Source organism: Oncorhynchus tshawytscha, linkage group LG23 (genome assembly GCF_018296145.1).
Source record: "Oncorhynchus tshawytscha isolate Ot180627B linkage group LG23, Otsh_v2.0, whole genome shotgun sequence".
In the NCBI taxonomy this organism is placed as follows: Eukaryota; Metazoa; Chordata; class Actinopteri; order Salmoniformes; family Salmonidae; genus Oncorhynchus; species Oncorhynchus tshawytscha.
This window is the reverse complement of record NC_056451.1, coordinates 14575211-14594212: the sequence shown is the minus strand read 5'-3', so window position 1 is coordinate 14594212 and position 19002 is coordinate 14575211. Positions and strand designations below refer to the sequence as shown.

General features: G+C 42.2%; 1 protein-coding gene across 2 annotated transcripts; it reads left to right on the top strand.

Moving 5' to 3' along the window:
• The first annotated feature begins 7319 nt into the window (after window positions 1-7319).
• Window positions 7320-11976, top strand: LOC112222857 (cyclic AMP-responsive element-binding protein 3-like protein 4). Of its 2 annotated transcripts, none has more exons than XM_024385699.2 (10): window positions 7320-7541; window positions 8264-8404; window positions 8587-8851; window positions 9008-9150; window positions 9579-9668; window positions 9884-9990; window positions 10263-10331; window positions 10433-10517; window positions 10613-10709; window positions 10801-11976. In XM_024385699.2, the coding sequence occupies exons 2-10, from the start codon at window positions 8267-8269 to the stop codon at window positions 11124-11126; spliced, it is 1320 nt and encodes a 439-aa protein (XP_024241467.1). In that variant the 5' UTR covers window positions 7320-7541; window positions 8264-8266; the 3' UTR covers window positions 11127-11976. The 2 variants fall into 2 exon arrangements, with proteins under 2 accessions (XP_024241467.1, XP_024241466.1); XM_024385698.2 differs by having other exon boundaries at window positions 7321-7541; window positions 8264-8419.
• The last annotated feature ends 7026 nt before the right edge of the window (window positions 11977-19002 follow it).

Here is a 19002-nt window from a genome sequence, read left to right as displayed (position 1 = left end):
CCTCCAATGTCTTGACCGATTGAATGCCCCGTTGAGTTTTATGTCCAGGATCACCTCAGCATGATCAGATATGACGATGCTTCCTATCCTAGCGGATAAAACAGACTGCAAAGACGTCTTGGGCATAAAAAAATAATCTATTCTAGTCTGACATCCATGAGGTGCAGAGAAAAAAGTGAACTCTCTGTTGGAGGGATGAAAAGCTCTCCAGACATCCGCATACCCCAGATCATCACAAATAACTTTAAGTGACTTAGCTTGAGGAGAGAGTGAAGCTATACCACTGGGAAACCTATCAATAAGGGGGTTCAACAAGCAGTTAAAATCTCCTCCAACCACTGCAGTGTCTGAGTTTAATTCTGAAAAGTCTAGAAATGCCTTAGTGAGGAAATCAGGGGGGTGAGCAGGGGGGAAGTAAATATTCATTATGGAAATGTTCTGCCCTTGTAAAGTACCATTAATTATAACAAAGCGACCAAATTTATCTTTCACACAATTCAAGACCTTAAGTGGTAAGTTCTTTTTCACCAGAATTGCTACACCTCTACTTCTGGATGTAAATGATGAGAAAAACACTTGACCAAACCCTCCTTGTTGTAATTTCAGGTGCTCCTTATCATCCAAATGAGTTTCTTGCAACAGGGCAATATCAATATTTTATTTTTTCAAAAAAGACAGAACTTTCTTCCTTTTAATGGGGTTATGGCTCCCTCTAATGTTCCACGTACATACACGCAGTCTGTTATCTGCCATTGTATCTTGACCATTCAATATCCAGACTGGATCCTACTGTAAAAGTGGGGTGGTACCTTTTTCCATGTGTTGAACTCTCCTCTATCTCACTGAGCATAAACAAAAAATATGAACCCTGAACTCGAACTATACTAAACCCAAAAATTAAACATGTAAAGATCCAAAAGGGGGTTTTCCCACTAGCTAACATGCAGGGGATTTCAACTCTCCAATGTAGACTCTTAAGTCCGCATTGCCGCTCAATAGCCTCATCCTTTATATATATGGAAAAGAAAATCAATAGAAGAAGATTGAGGCTCTTCCACCTAAAATCAAGCCTGGGCACCAATATGGATTCACACATATCTCAGCCTGAGCTATAGCGGCTATTACTTTAGCAAGAAAAATAATAAAGATACGAATATTACTGAGCCGGAGTACGTGAGGACTCACACCACTGTTTCATGATCAGATCCAACCAAAAATAAACAAAGTTATTCAATGCTGTGGAGGTGCAGCTTAAAGTTATTTACCCGAGAGAGTCAATAAATGCAGCAGCCTCTTCAGGTGTGTAGAGCTTTTAGGTGATCCGTTGACCATAATCTTCAATGTGGCCGGGTACAACAGTGCGTAGTCCATCTTCATTCTCCTGAGTCGAGCCTTCGCCTCATCAAACGCTTTGCGTCTTCGTACAACCGCTGTGGAATGATCATTGAAGAATGAGACCTTTGGACCTTTATGTTGACTACCATCAGAGCCGATGTTTCTAGCCGCATCCATGACGCGCTGCTTGTCGGTGAAGTTGTGGAACTTTATAACCACCGGTCGGTAGTGGGCGCTGATTGGGACCGGGTATCGGTGCTTGAGAGCGATGGGCTCTGTCCAGCTTCACACGACCAGCCTTAGTGTCCATTTGTAGGTAGCCAGGGATCCATTCCTCAAAGAATTTTACTGAATGTGTCCCTTCAGAATTTTCCGGGAGTCCCACAACACGAATATTGCATCTGTGTCCTCGATTATCCAAGTTGTCAATGTGCTCCGCCATTTTGCGCACCTGTTTCTCAAGTGCTTTTATCTTAGCGTCCATAGATGTAGTTGAAGTTTCCACTGCAGCAATTCTTCCTTCCGCCTCAACAACACGTTTCACAACGCTCTGTATTTCAGCTGAATGGCCTGCTATTGCTTCCAAGACCGTTCTTATCTTAGCATCGATCACTTTAGTAATGTTATCAGTCATCTTTTGAATCATCAGGTCCATTGTGCCTGGATCCGCAATGGTGTTAGCTTCGCTAACGTTAGCTAGCTCCTCATGCACATCCACAGGGGTGGTGGTTTTGGCCGACTTCTTAGTAGTTCTATTGGGCATGTTGTCGGGAGTTTTTGCGAAATAGTCGTCAAGACTCATTATATGGTAACTTATTTAGCCAATTCTACCACTTTTTCAAGCTAGAAGATTAATGTAAGAATATAAATTTACGAATGCCAAGAGAGCTCGCTGAAACACCGTGTTCTCTCTACGGCACCATTTTGTCCCCCTTGCGGGTACTATTTAATAAAGCTGCCAGTTGAGGACTTGTGAGGAATCTGTTTCTCAAACTAGACACTCTAATGTACTTGTCCTCTTGCTCAGTTGTGCACTGGGGCTTCCCACTCCTCTTTCTATTCTGGTTGGAGCCAGTTTAGAGCCAGCCTTCATTTCTCAGAAAAATAATTAGACTGACGAGTTTCAGAAGAAAGTGCTTTGTCTCTGGCCATTTTGAGACTTTAATCGAACCCACAAATGCTGATGCTACAGATACTCAACTAGTCGAAAGAATGACAGTTTTATTGCTTCTTTAATCAGAACAGTTTTCAGCTGTGCTAACAATTACAAAAGGGTTTTCTAATGATCAATTAGCCTTTTAAAATGATAAACTTAAATTACCGAACACAATGTGCCATTTTTTTATTTTACCTTTATTTAACCAGGTAGGCAAGTTGAGAACAAGTTCTCATTTACAATTGCGACCTGGCCAAGATAAAGCAAAGCAGTTTGACACATACAACAACACAGAGTTACACATGGAGTAAAACTGTAAGGGATTTCCTCCTCTTCTTCCAAAGAGGAGAGGCGAAAAGGATCGGAGGACCAATATGCGGCATGGTAAGTGTCCATGGTTCTTTTAATACGAAATAGTACACATGAACAACTGAATACAAAAAACAATAAACGTGGAATGAACGAAACCCAAAACAGTACCATGTGGTGAAAAACACAAACACGGAAACAAACACCCACAAATGCACAGTGAAACCCAGGCTACCTAAGTATGATTCTCAATCAGAGACAACTAATGACACCTGCCTCTGATTGAGAACCATACTAGGCCCGAAACATAGAAATCCCCAAATCATAGAAAAACAAACATAGACTGCCCACCCCAACTCACGCCCTGACCATACTAAATAATGACAAAACAAAGGAAATAAAGGTCAGAACGTGACAAAAACAAACATACAGTCAATAATACAGTAGAAAAATAAGTCTATATACGATGTGAGCAAATGAGGGGAGATAAGGGAGGTAAAGGCAAAAAAAAAGGCAATGGTGGCGAAGTAAATACAATATAGCAAGTAAAACACTGGAATGGTAGATTTGCAGTGGAAGAATGTGCAAAGTAGATACAGTAGGGGAAAAGGTAGTTGTTTGGTCTAAATTATAGATGGGCTATGTACAGGTGAAGTAATCTGTGAGCTGCTCTGACAGCTGGTGCTGAAAACTAGTGAGTGAGATAAGTGTTTCCAGTTTCAGAGATTTTTGTAGTTCGTTCCAGTCACTGTCCCGGAGAGAACTGGAAGGAAAGGCGGCCAAAGGAAGAATTGGTTTTGGGGGTGACCAGAGAGATATACCTGCTGGAGCGCGTGCTACAGGTGGGTGCTGCCATGGTGACCAGCGAGCTGAGATAAGGGGGGACTTTACCTAGCAGGGTCTTGTGGATGACCTGGAGCCAGTGGGTTTGGCGACGAGTATGAAGCGCGGGCCAGCCAATGTGAGCATACAGGTCGCAGTGGTGGGTAATATATGGGGCTTTGGTGACAAAATGGATGGCACTGTGATAGACTGCATCCCATTTATTGAGTAGGGTATTAGAGGCTATTTTGTAAATGACATCGCGGAAGTCGAGGATCGGTAGGATGGTCAGTTTTACGAGGGTATGTTTGGCAGCATGAGTGAAGGACACTTTGTTTGCGAAATAGGAAGCCAATTCTAGATTTAACTTTGGATTGGAGATGTTTGATGCGAGTCTGGAAGGAGAGTTTCCAGTCTAACCACACACCTAGGTATTTGTAGTTGTCCACATTTTCTAAGTCACAACCGTCCAGAGTAGTAATGCTAGACGGGCAGGCGGGTGCGGGCAGCGATTGGTTGAAAAGCATGCATTTAGTTTTACTTGCATTAAGAGCAGTTGGAGGCCACGGAAGGAGAGTTGTATGGCATTGAAGCTCATCTGGAGTGTTGTTAACACAGTGTCCAAAGAAGGGCCAGAAGTATACAGAATGGTGTCGTCTGCGTAGAGGTGGATCAGTGACTCACCAGCAGCAAGAGCGACATCATTGATGTATACAGAGAAGAGAGTCGGCCCAAGAATTGAACCCTGTGGCACCCTCATAGAGACTGCCGGAGGCCCAGACAACAGGCCCTCAGATTTGACACACTGAACTCTATCAGAGAAGTAGTTGGTAAACCAGGCGAGGGAATCATTTGAGAAACCAAGGCTATCGAGTCTGCCGATGAGGATGTGGTGATTGACAGAGTCAAAAGCCAGGTCAATGAATACGGCTGCACAGTATTGTTTCTTATCGATGGTGGTTAAGATATCGTTTAGGACCTTGAGCGTGGCTGAGGTGCACCCATGACCAGCTCTGAAACCAGATTGCATAGCGGAGAAGGTGTGGTGGGATTCGAAATGGTCGGTAATCTGTTTGTTGACTTGGCTTTCGAAGACCTTAGAAAGGCAGGGTAGGATAGATATAGGTCTGTAGTAGTTTGGGTCTAGAGTGTCCCCCCCTTTGAAGAGAGGGATGACCGCAGCTGCTTTCCAATCTTTGGGAATCTCAGACGACACAAAAGAGAGTTGAACAGGCTAGTAATAAGGGTTGCAACAATTTTGGTAGATAATTTTAGAAAGAAAGGGTCCAGATTGTCTAGCCCGGCTGATTTGTAGGGGTCCAGATTTTGCTGCGCTTTCAGAACATCAGCTGACTGGATTTGGGAGAAGGAGAAATGGGGAATGCTTGGGTGAGTTGCTGTGGGGGGTACAGTGCAGTTGACCGGGGTAGGGGTAGCCAGGTGGAAAGCATGGCCAGACGTAGAAAAATGCTTATTGTAATTCTCAATTATAGTGGATTTATCGGTGGTGACAGAGTTTCCTATCCTCAGTGCAGTGGGCAGCTGGGAGGAGGTGTTTTTATTCTTCATTGACTTTACAGTGTCCCAGAACTTTTTTGAGTTTGTGTTGCAGGAAGCAAATTTCTGCTTGAAAAAGCTAGCCTTGGCTTTTCTAACTGCCTGTGTATATTGGTTTCTAACTTCCCTGAAAAGTTGCATATCACGGGGGCTTTTCGATGCTAATGCAGAACGCCATAGGATGTTTTTGTGTTGGTTAAGGGCAGTCAGGTCTGGAGAGAACCAAGGGCTATATCTGTTCCTGGTTCTAAATTTCTTGAATCGGGCATGCTTATTTAAGATGGTGAGGAAGGCATTTAAAAAAATAACCAGGCATCCTCTACTGACGGGATGAGGTCAATATCCTTCCAGGATACCCGGGCCAGGTCGATTAGAAAGGCCTGCTCGCTGAAGTGTTTCAGGGAGCGCTTGACAGTGATGAGTGGAGATCGCTTGACCGCTGACCCATTGCGGATGCAGGCAATGAGGCAGTGATCGCTGAGATCTTGGTTGAAAACACCAAAGGTGTATTTAGAGGGCAAGATGGTTAGGATGATATCTATGAGGGTGCCCATGTTAACGGCTTTGGGGTGGTACCTGGTAGGTTCATTGATAATTTGTGTGAGATTGAAGGCATCATGCTTAGATTGTAGGATGGCTGGGGTGTTAAGCATGTTCCAGTTTAGGTCACCTAGCAGCATGAACTCTGAAGATAGATGGGGGGCAATCAGTTCACATATGGTGTCCAGAGCACAGCTGGGGGCAGAGGGTGGTCTATAGCAGGCGGCAACGGTGAGAGACTTGTTTTTAGAGAGTTGGATTTTTAAAAGTACAAGTTCAAATTAGAACACAGGAGTGATGGTTGCTGATAATGGGCCTCTGTACGCCTATGTAGATATTCCATTAAAAAAATCTGCTGTTTCCTGTTACAATAGTCATTTGCAACATTAACAATGTCTACACTGTATTTCTGATCAATTTGATGTTATTTTAATGGACAAAAAATGTGCTTTTCTTTCAAAAACAAGGACATTTCTAAGTTACCCTAAACTTTTGAATGGTAGTGTATAATTGTAAATTACACAACTAGAGAATGTTATATGTCAAATGACTGGGCCTCAGAACTGTGGCCATCAAGGACTACAGTTGTGCACGTCCCTGCTCAATACAAACCACACTTGCATGCAAGCTATGTAGGCCTACCTCTTTGGCCAACAGGTGATATCTATACAGTTTTTCAGGTGTTGGGTCGTGTCCTCGGCACAGTCTTCGGGCAAGTGACCTGTGGAAAGTGACTGCAGGAATACACTGTCACATATCTCTGGATGGCACCAGTAATCCCCTGGCCACTCACACTAGGAGCCACCCACAGCCCTTGCACCACAATGGTCTCCCCACCATCCACCAGCAGGACAGACTCTAACGCCACCTACAGGGTAAAGGGAATGATACAATTTCACAAAGTTACATTCAAGATCGCAACATTTGGCTGCCTTTTCCATTGTTGATCAGTCAATCAACTACAAAGAATGGTGAGACAAAAAGATAAGTGTCTATTGTAAATAGATAAGTGCACAGAGAGCAGTGAACACATACAAAGATTGACTCACCACCCTGCTATCCATTTTTGCAAGGAACACCAACCCACCAGGCTCTTCCAGCCATCATTGACGTGCCAGCCATGTATTACAAACCATCAACACTGCTTTGAGATATCCATGACCTGTTCAAAGTCAGAACTCCAGATGGTGTGACACACTTTTAGATTTTGCCATGATCCTTTGATTTTGCTCTGACTTTCCTACTGCAAAAACGTCTCAATAGAGAAGGTTGGCAAAAGTCAAGGTCTTTTGAGTTCAATACGATACTGTAACTGTTCTTTTCCAGTATGTCCAGTACAATATCTAATTCACTGCTACATTGTGCCCACGAAGTATTCACACATAAATTGCCCTGCCGAATCAAAGGGGTAAAGTGGGAGGGACTTCGTTTTTTTTTTGACGTTTATGAACTGTACAACGTTGGTGTAAATGTACTGATTTATAAAAGGGACATGTTTTTGCATTGTGGAATAAGTAAGACACAGAGAGAAATCCACATACTCTATTAGTTAGTGATTTTAGAGCCAACGGTTGCGTACAGGCGACGCACATCCGCCGTGCCAGTATGGTTATTCGCCCTCCGGGATGATTGACATGAGAATTGCCAGCTGGATTTTTGGGAGAAATGCGTCTTACACTGGTTGATCTTTAAACACTACTCGTCTGCATTTTTCTCCTCACGTTGGGCCTTCTATTGTTGTAATGCTCTTGAAGTAGACCTATATCTATATATATATACTATATTCGGAAGAATCATCGCTTCTGAAAACAGCAGCAGACAAGTAAGTTGTTTGTGGTGTCATGAAGCTATAGTTGGAGAGTACAATGTAACACTTGTTTATCCTGCTTGACAGGGAACGGAATCCTATACATGACCGAGGTGTCGTGTCAAACTCAACATCTAATACGAACCAAGAAGGCATTCGTTTGCGAATGTTGAATTTTAATGAATAAACTTTATTTAAGTTCCGGCATTTAATAGCGTGAGATCATTATCTGAACACTTGGCTGAATATATTCAGGCAATAGCCTACGATATAGAAAACATACGTATAGACAGACTATAGTTTATTAAAGACTACTGGTGTGGGTCACGTGATATTATTATTTCTGCTAGCCTAACTAGTAGGCCTACATATTAAATATGAGGTCAAAAAAGGATAATAGTTGTGATTTTATGAGGGGTTACAATTGCTATTGAGAAAGCCTATCCGTTTTTAATACAACTGTGTGTGTTTGTGCGTGCGTGCACCAGGATGCTGATATCCTCTTGCGAAAGGACTCCCACTGATCAAACAGTAATAATAGATATAGCTCCACCCTTTAACAGTTGCCACACCTTCGTGCTTTATAAATCTCCACTTACAACAACGTAGATATGAGTTTCAAACACTTTAATAACAAAGAGTTGTAAGATTGACAGTGCAATAAGAGAAGTACACAAAAGTGAACTGAATTGATAAATATTTTGTAATACTTCTAACTGCTGTTTTGTTTCTTCTAGGACATGGATATAGAGAATGGGGAGCTGTTTTTCTGCCAAAAAGAGGACAGTATGACAGAGGAGAGTTGGGGACTGGAAGGGCCATTTTCTTGCTCTGATGTCATCTATGCTGGCTCTGAAAAACCCCTAGATGAATGCACGGTAGACCCCCAAAGTGTGCGGATGGTTTCCCATTATAACTAGTTGTACAATATAGTGAGCCAAGTTGTAAAGACCTGGGGCAATATTTACTCAACTTTATTTATTAAAACATTATTAACATGTAATAATGTATTATACCCATTTGCTTAAAGTATTACCTAATTCCTCTCCATATGTTACAGGGTTTAAACGACAGCGAGCCAGAGGATGTGCTTTATGCCATCAATCCAAATGATGTCTTCCCTACCAGAGACCCAGTGGAGACCTCCTCAGAGAGCGACAGTGGCATCTCTGAGGAACCCTGCTCCAAGAGCCCCCTAACTGCCACGGTGGACCCCTCTCAGGTCCCCACAACTATCTATCAGGTGGTCTATGACATCAGCACCCTGGCCAACATCAAGACGGAGCCAGAGCAGCATAGTGTTGATGTCATTTCCATAGAACTGGGTGAGTGTGTGTGTGTGTGTGTGTGTGTGTGTGTGTGTGTGTGTGTGTGTGTGTGTGTGTGTGTGTGTGTGTACGCTAGCACACACACATCTGTGTGTGTCAGTCCATGTGTGTTGGGTGGGAATTTACTCTCTTTTCCTATGTCTTCTGCTACAGATGATTGGAGTTCTCAGATGTTGATCTCGGAGTCCTGTATCGTCAACGAGTTACCCCTAGTATCCGCTGGTAGATTTGACCATGGTCATCTTTCTACCCACTCTGGTACCACCTCAGGCCCCACCAGTCCAGACAGCCCGCTGGTGAGACTTAAAAGGGGCAAGTTGACTCCAAAATAAGAGTTTTTGATATTTTCACACCACAAAAGTGGTCTTATGCCAAGAAAAGTCCATATTCAATGGCATCTGTTGTGAAGATCCCGCTGTATGCATTAGGACAAAGCTGCAGGGCTCAATCCCAAATGAATAGGGAATGTTTTTACCATCTAATTAGATGTAATTACATAGTGACAATCTTTCCCGCTGATTTATACAGGAGGCCTGCAAATTTATTGTAAAGATGTGATGAAATCCATAGGCATCAATCCCTAATGAATGGAGAAGATAGGCACAATAAGAAGATAGTGGGGGGAGGGGATTGTTAGTCTGAGACCCCGGTGGTTGTTCAAGTGTCTCTCTATGGGATTATGGCGGTGAGGATTATAAACACAATATCCTCTTCTCCTGATCAGCTTTACCCTGACCTCACACTGACTGAGGAGGAGCAGAAACTGCTGAACCAAGAGGGGATCTCTCTGCCCAACAACCTGCCCCTCACCAAGGTCAGACACACACGCACAGTAGATGGTACACTATTCTATGTACCCCAAATCCATTACTTCCTTGCATGCACTTGGATTACATTACTTTTGCATAACAACTTTGACATAACAAATGACTATGCTGTATATTTTATATGATTTGACTGAAATTGACTGAAATTGTTTATCTCTGAGTTGAATTGCATCTAAATGTACTGGACTGAATTCCCTTCTAGGCTGAGGAAAGGATTCTGAAAAAAGTGAGACGCAAAATACGCAACAAACAGTCAGCCCAAGACAGCCGTCGCAGGAAGAAGGACTATGTGGATGGGCTTGAGAGCAGGTGAGGCCTGAGGCTTCAATTAGGCTCCATGAAAATTGGACCCACTTTGTAGTCCATGGTGGATAATATTCTCTATAAACAAGTCACTTGCATTTCCTTAGCATTTTCATTTGTGTTACAACAGTGAGGCATGTGCAGTAGGAAGTCTTGACAATGGGTCCTTCTGTTCCATTCTGCCACTGAGTTATTGTTGACTCTCCCCAATGGTGTGACACTGTCGGACAGTAGGAATACTTTTCTGTCAGTGACCCTAGGTATTTTCTGTGTCTCAGGGCAGCAGCTTGCTCAGTGCAAAACAAAGAGCTGCAGAGGACCGTGGAACAGCTGGAGAAACACAACATGTAAGTTAATTGGCTAACATCACCTTTTTGCACTGATGATGCTCAATGAAGCTGTTTGTGTCTTGTTAGTTCTGGTGTTTTTATAATATCTCCATGCACAGGTCTCTCCTGGCTCAGCTGCGCAGACTACAGTCGCTGATCAAGCAGACGGTCACTAAAGCAGCACAGACCAGCACCTGCGTCATGGTGAGATCAACATGTCTTTCATCCATGCCTTTGGGTACTTTCAGGGTGATCTTAAAAAAAAGTGAATTGAACGTGTGTCTGTTGTTTCCCATCAGATTATCATCTTCTCTCTGGGCCTCATCATCTTCCCAAGTTACAGCCCCTTCCACTGGGGCGCCTCATCCATAGAAGAGGACTATACACCAAAAGGGGGTTAGTTATCCATTTAGGAATTAATAATGGATCATTTTTCTTCTGAAAACGATGAAAGTTAAATAGCCTTCCCTCTTCTTTACCATTTCAGTTATCTCCAGAAGCATCCTCACAGATCCTGCTTCATCCTTGCAAGCTGCTGAGGATGTGGACAACCGTATCATTCAGCCTGATACCCTACCCGTTTCCCGTGACCTCAGCCAATCAGATCCCCCGGATGCTTCCATAATACTAAAGCAACCAATAGAAAGTCCCAAAATCACTGACATTGAGGATGTGGCCCTGGAGGAGAGCCAACCAGGGAACAGCTCGACTCTGGATGAAGGGCAGACTGAACCTCTGGCCCTGGTGTCAGCAACAGGAAAAGGGAGCGCAAGCCTTGACCCCACCAAACCAGCCCACACTGATGAGATGTAGACATTGTTGATGAACTAGTTTGACTACATTCCATTTGCTTTATAGGGCTCTTCAAAGCTCCTTGAATTCATTATGAACAATGGACAAGTCCAATATGCTGCCCCATTACCACATTGGTTTTCAACAAGACCCCTTTGGGTGCCTTCAATGCCTAACCATTGCCTTACTCTTTTTTGGTGCTGTGGTGCAAACAAAGTTTAATAATCTGGGATTCGGTGGAATGGTCTTCAAAATGGGTTAAACATTTTTGACTGTTTTGACTTTTCTATTTAAGCACCACTTCTTAATGTTTGTATGGTAAAGATTTCAGTACATTTCTAACTTTGAACTCAAAGGAGTTAGTTAGTACATCCTGTGGGAAGGATGAAGGTTGTTAGATTGTAGCCTCAAAAACACCACAGATATGAATATATTGTTTTGGCTATGCATTCTTTAAGCAAGTCTTAGTGTACACCACACACACACTCCTTGAAAGTGAGCCTACACCGATGGATTATGTTTTGGACTAACTAACTACTCGTGTGCAAACTGTTTGTGAAACTGCCTAGCTAGTTTCTGACTGGCATCTGTGCTTAATGTAGTTTGCAGCTCCCATAACTGAATGCTGAGAGACTCATTTGGCACTGTAAGCAAACTGTCTTTTGCGTGCACTTAAAAATGTCCTTTGGCCCTCATTCAGTTAAGAGGTAAACAGTGTGTACAATCCAAACATGTCCTTATCTTAAGCATGGAATTGTGGTCCAAATGTATACTCTTCACAGAACTTGCTATCCTAATTTTAGTGGTTGCTGGTGTCCTATTTTATGTGCTTTACTTTACTTTTTATATTTATTAAATGGGAACAATACTGGTTTTGCTTTATCGTAATTATATAGCCTACCTGAAGTTTGAGTATTCAGAGCATTGAAGAAATCCATAACTATGCTTGCCCTAAGGATAATCTCATGCTTTTGAATGCTGTTGAAGATGACGAGTTCCCCTCTTTACCGGTTACTCCGTGCAAACCTCCACCCTCCAAAAAACCAAACACGGACTCTGACATCGTGGCTACCCTCTCCTTACTCATCAACTCCAGGTCTGACGCCATTGAGACAATGGTAGGCGCAAACACTGTGGTTATCAAAGGCTTGAAAAAGACTGGAGTTTGCATGTCTTGTAATCAAGGATGTCAAAATGGGAGTGGCTAAAGTTGAAAATGTGTGTTAAATGTGGAACAGAATAACAATGTCTACCATAGACGTCTCACTGATCTGGAGCAATACACAAGAAGATGGAACCTGAGATTCTATGGGTTGCCAGAGGTGGAGAATGAGGATGTGAGGCTATCTGCATTTTTTTTTTTTTTTTAACCTTTATTTAACTAGGCAAGTCAGTTAAGAACAAATTCTTATTTTCACTATGAACAGTGGGTTAACTGCCTGTCCAGGGGCAGAACAACAGATTTGTACCTTGTCAGCTTGGGGATTTGAACTTGCAACCTTCCGGTCACTAGTCCAACGCTCTAACCACCATCACCACCACAAAGTTGGTGATACCATCGACGTTGTGCATCACCTCGGCAAGAAGCAACAGCAAAACGATTCAAGACCAAGGGGTATCATCATCCTCTTCACTGCCAGATTCTACAGGAATGCCGTCTGGAAAGCTGATGGAAGAACTCGTTCCCTCAGAGCCATGGTCTGCGTTTCGCCGAGCATCTCAGCCCGGAGGATGCTTACTTCGTCTGAGGACAAGGCTTCATCAGCGGTTCAGAAATCTATTTTCATCCCTAGAATCTCACCAGAGGGAACAGATTGATGGTTTCAGCCATGGTATTCTCATTTTCCTTGTACTGATTAACGTTACCTAACAAGCCTCAGGTGACTCTTTTTCAGAACACTCAGGTACCTCAATGGTACCTCAATAATTTATTAGCTTGTTATTGTATGACCAGACCAGAAGAAGGTGTATTTTGTTTACAAACTCACGAAGAAGACTGAAAGTTGTATTTATTTTTTATGCATACAGTAACTAAAATACTGTTTTAAAGGGGCATTCAGGTCTGTTCTGACTTTACACAGTTATTGTTCTATTTAGTTATTAATAGTTATTGCCAAGTGAGAAAGGTCTTAGGAACATGTATATGTAAAACATTTTTTACTCTATTTTTTTTCTGATCAGTTTTCATATGCACTTAAAATAGTAGGTACTCTTTTATTTTTAAAATTAATATTTTGTATTTTATTTTTATTTATCAGAATAGTGCCTGATAGCACTAAAGAGGGGTTTTAGTCTCTCTTACTACAGAGAACCCTTGGTTTGGTTTTGAAAATAATTTTCTGTTAAGTGAAATTTCAAAAGCCGGATAACAACTAGCTCAGAGTTTATGGTATAAGCTATTTTCTCTTTAAATTGACTTAAATGGTGCAGATCTCGGTTCCTTATCGCTTATGTTCACAGCTCCAACGTTTTTGACTCATTCTACAGTTTTTTACTTTTAAATTGTCTTTGTTGTTTTGTCTTTGTCTATAGTTTCTCTTAATGCTAGGGGGTTACGAAACAATGTGAAGCGCAAGGTATTTATTTGTATTTTTATTTGCTAAACAATTTCGAACAGATTTTTGCTTTTTTCAAGAGTCTCACTCAATTTCTACTGATGCCAACTTCTGGAGGTCACAGTGGGACAACGATATGGATCTGAACGCTCCACTTGTGTCACTACAGTGAAAAATATCTTTGGTGGTAATATTCTAGACTCGGAATGTGACCCCTCTTTGGTCACTTTATTTGTCTTGTGATCAGTTACAATGACATTACGCTCATTACTGTAAACTTCTATGGGTACAGCACCAAACATGAAAATTATGAGTTGCTTGAATCTATGGAGAAACATATACTTCATTGGTTATCTAAATTTCCCAATTCTTTATTATTGATAGGAGGGGACTTTGACATTACTATAGATAATTCATCTGATAGATGGCACCCAGGTAGGCCAACCAGTCAGAATTTGGGTTTAATACTTTGGGTTTAATACTTTTATGGAAAAGTTTGATCTTACTGATATATGGAGAGGTTTCCGGCCAACAGATCATTCACTTGGAGTAACAAAACAGGTTCCAGACAGTCCAGAATAGATGTTTTGCTTATATCCAAATGTATTGATAGTGAGTGTGTTACTACAAATATTTGTGCTACTCCCCTCACAGTTCATAGGGCCATTTACATTGATATCAACATATTTACCCTTGATACTGACCTTGATAGAGCATCCTACTAGAAGCTAAATAGCTCGTAATTAAATAATAATATAGTTAAGTTTGAGGTTAAAGATCTGCTCTCACACTTCTTGGGAAATGTTTTGTGAAGAAAAATCATATTGCAAGAACTGGGAGCTCTTTACATTTGAGGTGTCCAAATACCTTAGAAAATATGGTCGGAATCTTGTTACGACCGGAAGAGCTGAGGAGGAAAAGGTGATCATTAAGATAACTTCCCTTTCTCAGAGGTCCCCAGCCGGCCTATCTCGGGAGGAGAAGATTGAACTGATTGACTTATAAAATAAACTGAATAATATATATAGATTAAATCAACTGGATAATATATATAGATTAAAAAGCAGAAGGAGCCTTTATTAGATCTAGGAAAAAAATGGCTTGAGGAGGGAGAACAGAATTTCTTATTTTTTTATTTCACCTTTATTTAACCAGGTAGGCTAGTTGAGAACACATTCTCATTTGCAACTGCGACCTGGCCAAGATAAAGCATAGCAGTGTGAAGAGACAACAACACAGAGTTACACATGGAGTAAACAATAAACAAGTCAATAACATACTAGAAGAAAAAAAATCTATATACAGTACATTGTGTGCAAAAGGCATGAGGAGGTAGGCAATAAATAGGTCATAGGAGTGAATAATTACAATTTAGCAGATTAACATTGGAGTGATAAATGATCAGATGAACATGTGCAGGTAGAGATACTGGTGTGCAAAAGAGCAGAAAAGTAAATAAAATAAAAACAGTATGGGGATTCTAGTTCTTTAGACGTGAGAAATTTCACTCTACAAATAACACAATTCAACATTGATGGTGTTATTACAGATTACCAAAAATGAATCACTAAAAACTGTAGCAATTTTTACAGGAAATTGTATAGCTCTATGTACTCTCAGGAATCCACATATATGTTTTTTGACTCACTGAATAATGTTCACTCTATCAGTGATACAGAATCTAACAGTGTGATGAACCCATCAAAGTTGAAGAGATTATAGTCTTTCAAACATCAAAAGAACAATAAATCCCCAGATGTTGATGGAATTACATCAGAATTTGACAAATTATTTTCTGAACAAGTAGCTCCCTTCCTACTTGAAGTCTTTTTAACGAGTATTAAAAACAATATTCTCCCTCCTACAATGAGTCAGGGGTTAATAACACTGATACCTAAGCCTAAAAAAGAAATGCTGCTCATCGATAACTAGCGTCCAATTTGACTTCTCAATAATGACTTTAAGATATAAGCCTTACTACTTGCAAAAATAATGAAATAAGTCCTGGATGCAATTATTGATGAAACACGGTCTGGCTTTATGAAGAACAGTCATATTTCTAACAAAATCAGCCTAGTATTAGACACACTTGACTACTCAGACCTAATAACCGAGGATAGCTTCATATTATTTTGGGATTTTTATAAAGCATTTGACACAGTAGACCATCAGTTCCTCTTCCACTCCCTTGAGAAATTTGTCTTTGGGGATTTTTTCTGTACGGTTATTAAGACTCTCTATAGAAATGGTAACAGATCTGTCAAACGGAAACATGGCACCTCACCTAGATTTGAGTTAAAGAAAGGAATTAGGCAAGGTTGTCCTATCTCTCCGTATCTGTTTTTATTAATCACCCAACTTCTTACAAATTCTTTAACTAATAGTCCTGTACAAGGTATTTCCATAGCTGGTAAAGAAATTATTAAAAGCCAGCTGGCTGGCAATACTACACCTTTTCTGAAAGACGCTAACCAAATTCCCATATCGATCAATGTGATACTATCCTTTTCCAAAGCGTCTGGTTTATATCTTAACATGAATACACGTGAACTCATGGCTGTCAAAGATTGTGACACCTTCATATTATGGTATTCCAGTGAAAGAAGAACTTACATATTTAGGCATAACCATTACTAAGGATCAGAAGTCTAGAGGCTTACTAAATTTTAACCCTCTTATTTAAAAACCCCAGAAGAGGCTAAATCAATGGCTACAGAGTGACTTAACTTTAAAAGGAAGAGTCCTAATAACTAAGGCTGAAGGTATCTGTCACACTCTGACCATAGAGAGCAGTTTATTCTCTATGTTGGTTGGGTCGGGGTGTGAATTATGGTGGGTTATCTAGTGGAATTGTATTTCTATGGTGGCCTGATATCAAATCAAATTAAATCAAATTTATTTATATAGCCCTTCGTACATCAGCTGATATCTCAAAGTGCTGTACAGAAACCCAGCCTAAAACCCCAAACAGCAAGCAATGCAGGTGTAGCAGCACGGTGGCTAGGAAAAACTCCCTAGAAAGGCCAAAACCTAGGAAGAAACCTAGAGAGGAACCAGGCTATGTGGGGTGGCCAGTCCTCTTCTGGCTGTGCCGGGTGGAGATTATAACAGAACATGGCCAAGATGTTTAAATGTTCATAAATGACCAGCATGGTCGTATAATAATAAGGCAGAACAGTTGAAACTGGAGCAGCAGCATGGTCAGGTGGACTGGGGACAGCAAGGAGTCATCATGTCAGGTAGTCCTGGGGCATGGTCCTAGGGCTCAGGTCCTCCGAGAGAGAGAAAGAAAGAGAGAATTAGAGAGAGCATATGTGGGGTGGCCAGTCCTCTTCAAATCAAATCAAATCAAATTTTATTTGTCACATACACATGGTTAGCAGATGTTAATGCGAGTGTAGCGAAATGCTTGTGCTTCTAGTTCCGACAATGCAGTAATAACGAGCAAGTAATCTAACTAACAATTCCAAAAAAAAAAAAAACTACTGTCTTATACACAGTGTAAGGGGATAAAGAATATGTACATAAGGATATATGAATGAGTGATGGTACAGAGCAGCATAGGCAAGATACAGTAGATGATATCGAGTACAGTATATACATATGAGATAAGTATGTAAACCAAGTGGCATAGTTAAAGTGGCTAGTGATACATGTATTACATAAGGATGCAGTCGATGATATAGAGTACAGTATCAACGTATGCATATGAGATGAATAATGTAGGGTAAGTAACATTATATAAGGTAGCATTGTTTAAAGTGGCTAGTGATATATTTACATAATTTCCCATCAATTCCCATGATTAAAGTGGCTGGAGTAGAGTCAGTGTCATTGACAGTGTGTTGGCAGTAGCCACTCAATGTTAGTGGTGGCTGTTTAACAGTCTGATGGCCTTGAGATAGAAGCTGTTTTTCAGTCTCTCGGTCCCAGCTTTGATGCACCTGTACTGACCTCGCCTTCTGGATGACAGCGGGGTGAACAGGCAGTGGCTCGGGTGGTTGATGTCCTTGATGATCTTTATGGCCTTCCTGTAGCATCGGGTGGTGTAGGTGTCCTGGAGGGCAGGTAGTTTGCCCCCGGTGATGCGTTGTGCAGACCTCACTACCCTCTGGAGAGCCTTACGGTTGAGGGCGGTGCAGTTGCCATACCAGGCGGTGATACAGCCCGCCAGGATGCTCTCGATTGTGCATCTGTAGAAGTTTGTGAGTGCTTTTGGTGACAAGCCGAATTTCTTCAGCCTCCTGAGGTTGAAGAGGCGCTGCTGCGCCTTCCTCACGATGCTGTCTGTGTGAGTGGACCAATTCAGTTTGTCTGTGATGTGTATGCCGAGGAACTTAAAACTTGCTACCCTCTCCACTACTGTTCCATCGATGTGGATGGGGGTGTTCCCTCTGCTGTTTCCTGAAGTCCACAATCATCTCCTTAGTTTTGTTGACGTTGAGTGTGAGGTTATTTTCCTGACACCACACTCCGAGGGCCCTCACCTCCTCCCTGTAGGCCGTCTCGTCGTTGTTGGTAATCAAGCCTACCACTGTTGTGTCGTCCGCAAACTTGATGATTGAGTTGGAGGCGTGCATGGCCACGCAGTCGTGGGTGAACAGGGAGTACAGGAGGGGGCTCAGAACGCACCCTTGTGGGGCCCCAGTGTTGAGGATCAGCGGGGAGGAGATGTTGTTGCCTACCCTCACCACCTGGGGCGGCCCGTCAGGAAGTCCAGTACCCAGTTGCACAGGGCGGGGTCGAGACCCAGGGTCTCGAGCTTGATGACGAGCTTGGAGGGTACTATGGTGTTGAATGCCGAGCTGTAGTCGATGAACAGCATTCTCACATAGGTATTCCTCTTGTCCAGATGGGTTAGGGCAGTGTGCAGTGTGGTTGAGATTGCATCGTCTGTGGACCTATTTGGGCGGTAAGCAAATTGGAGTGGGTCAAGGGTGTCAGGTAGGGTGGAGGTGATATGGTCCTTGACTAGTCTCTCAAAGCACTTCATGATGACGGATGTGAGTGCTACGGGGCGGTAGTCGTTTAGCTCAGTTACCTTAGCTTTCTTGGGAACAGGAACAATGGTGGCCCTCTTGAAGCATGTGGGAACAGCAGACTGGTATAGGGATTGGTTGAATATGTCCGTAAACACACCGGCCAGCTGGTCTGCGCATGCTCTGAGGGCGCGGCTGGGGATGCCGTCTGGGCCTGCAGCCTTGCGAGGGTTAACACGTTTAAATGTCTTACTCACTTCGGCTGCAGTGAAGGAGAGACCGCATGATTCCGTTGCAGGCCGTGTCAGTGGCACTGTATTGTCCTCAAAGCGGGCAAAAAAGTTATTTAGTCTGCCTGGGAGC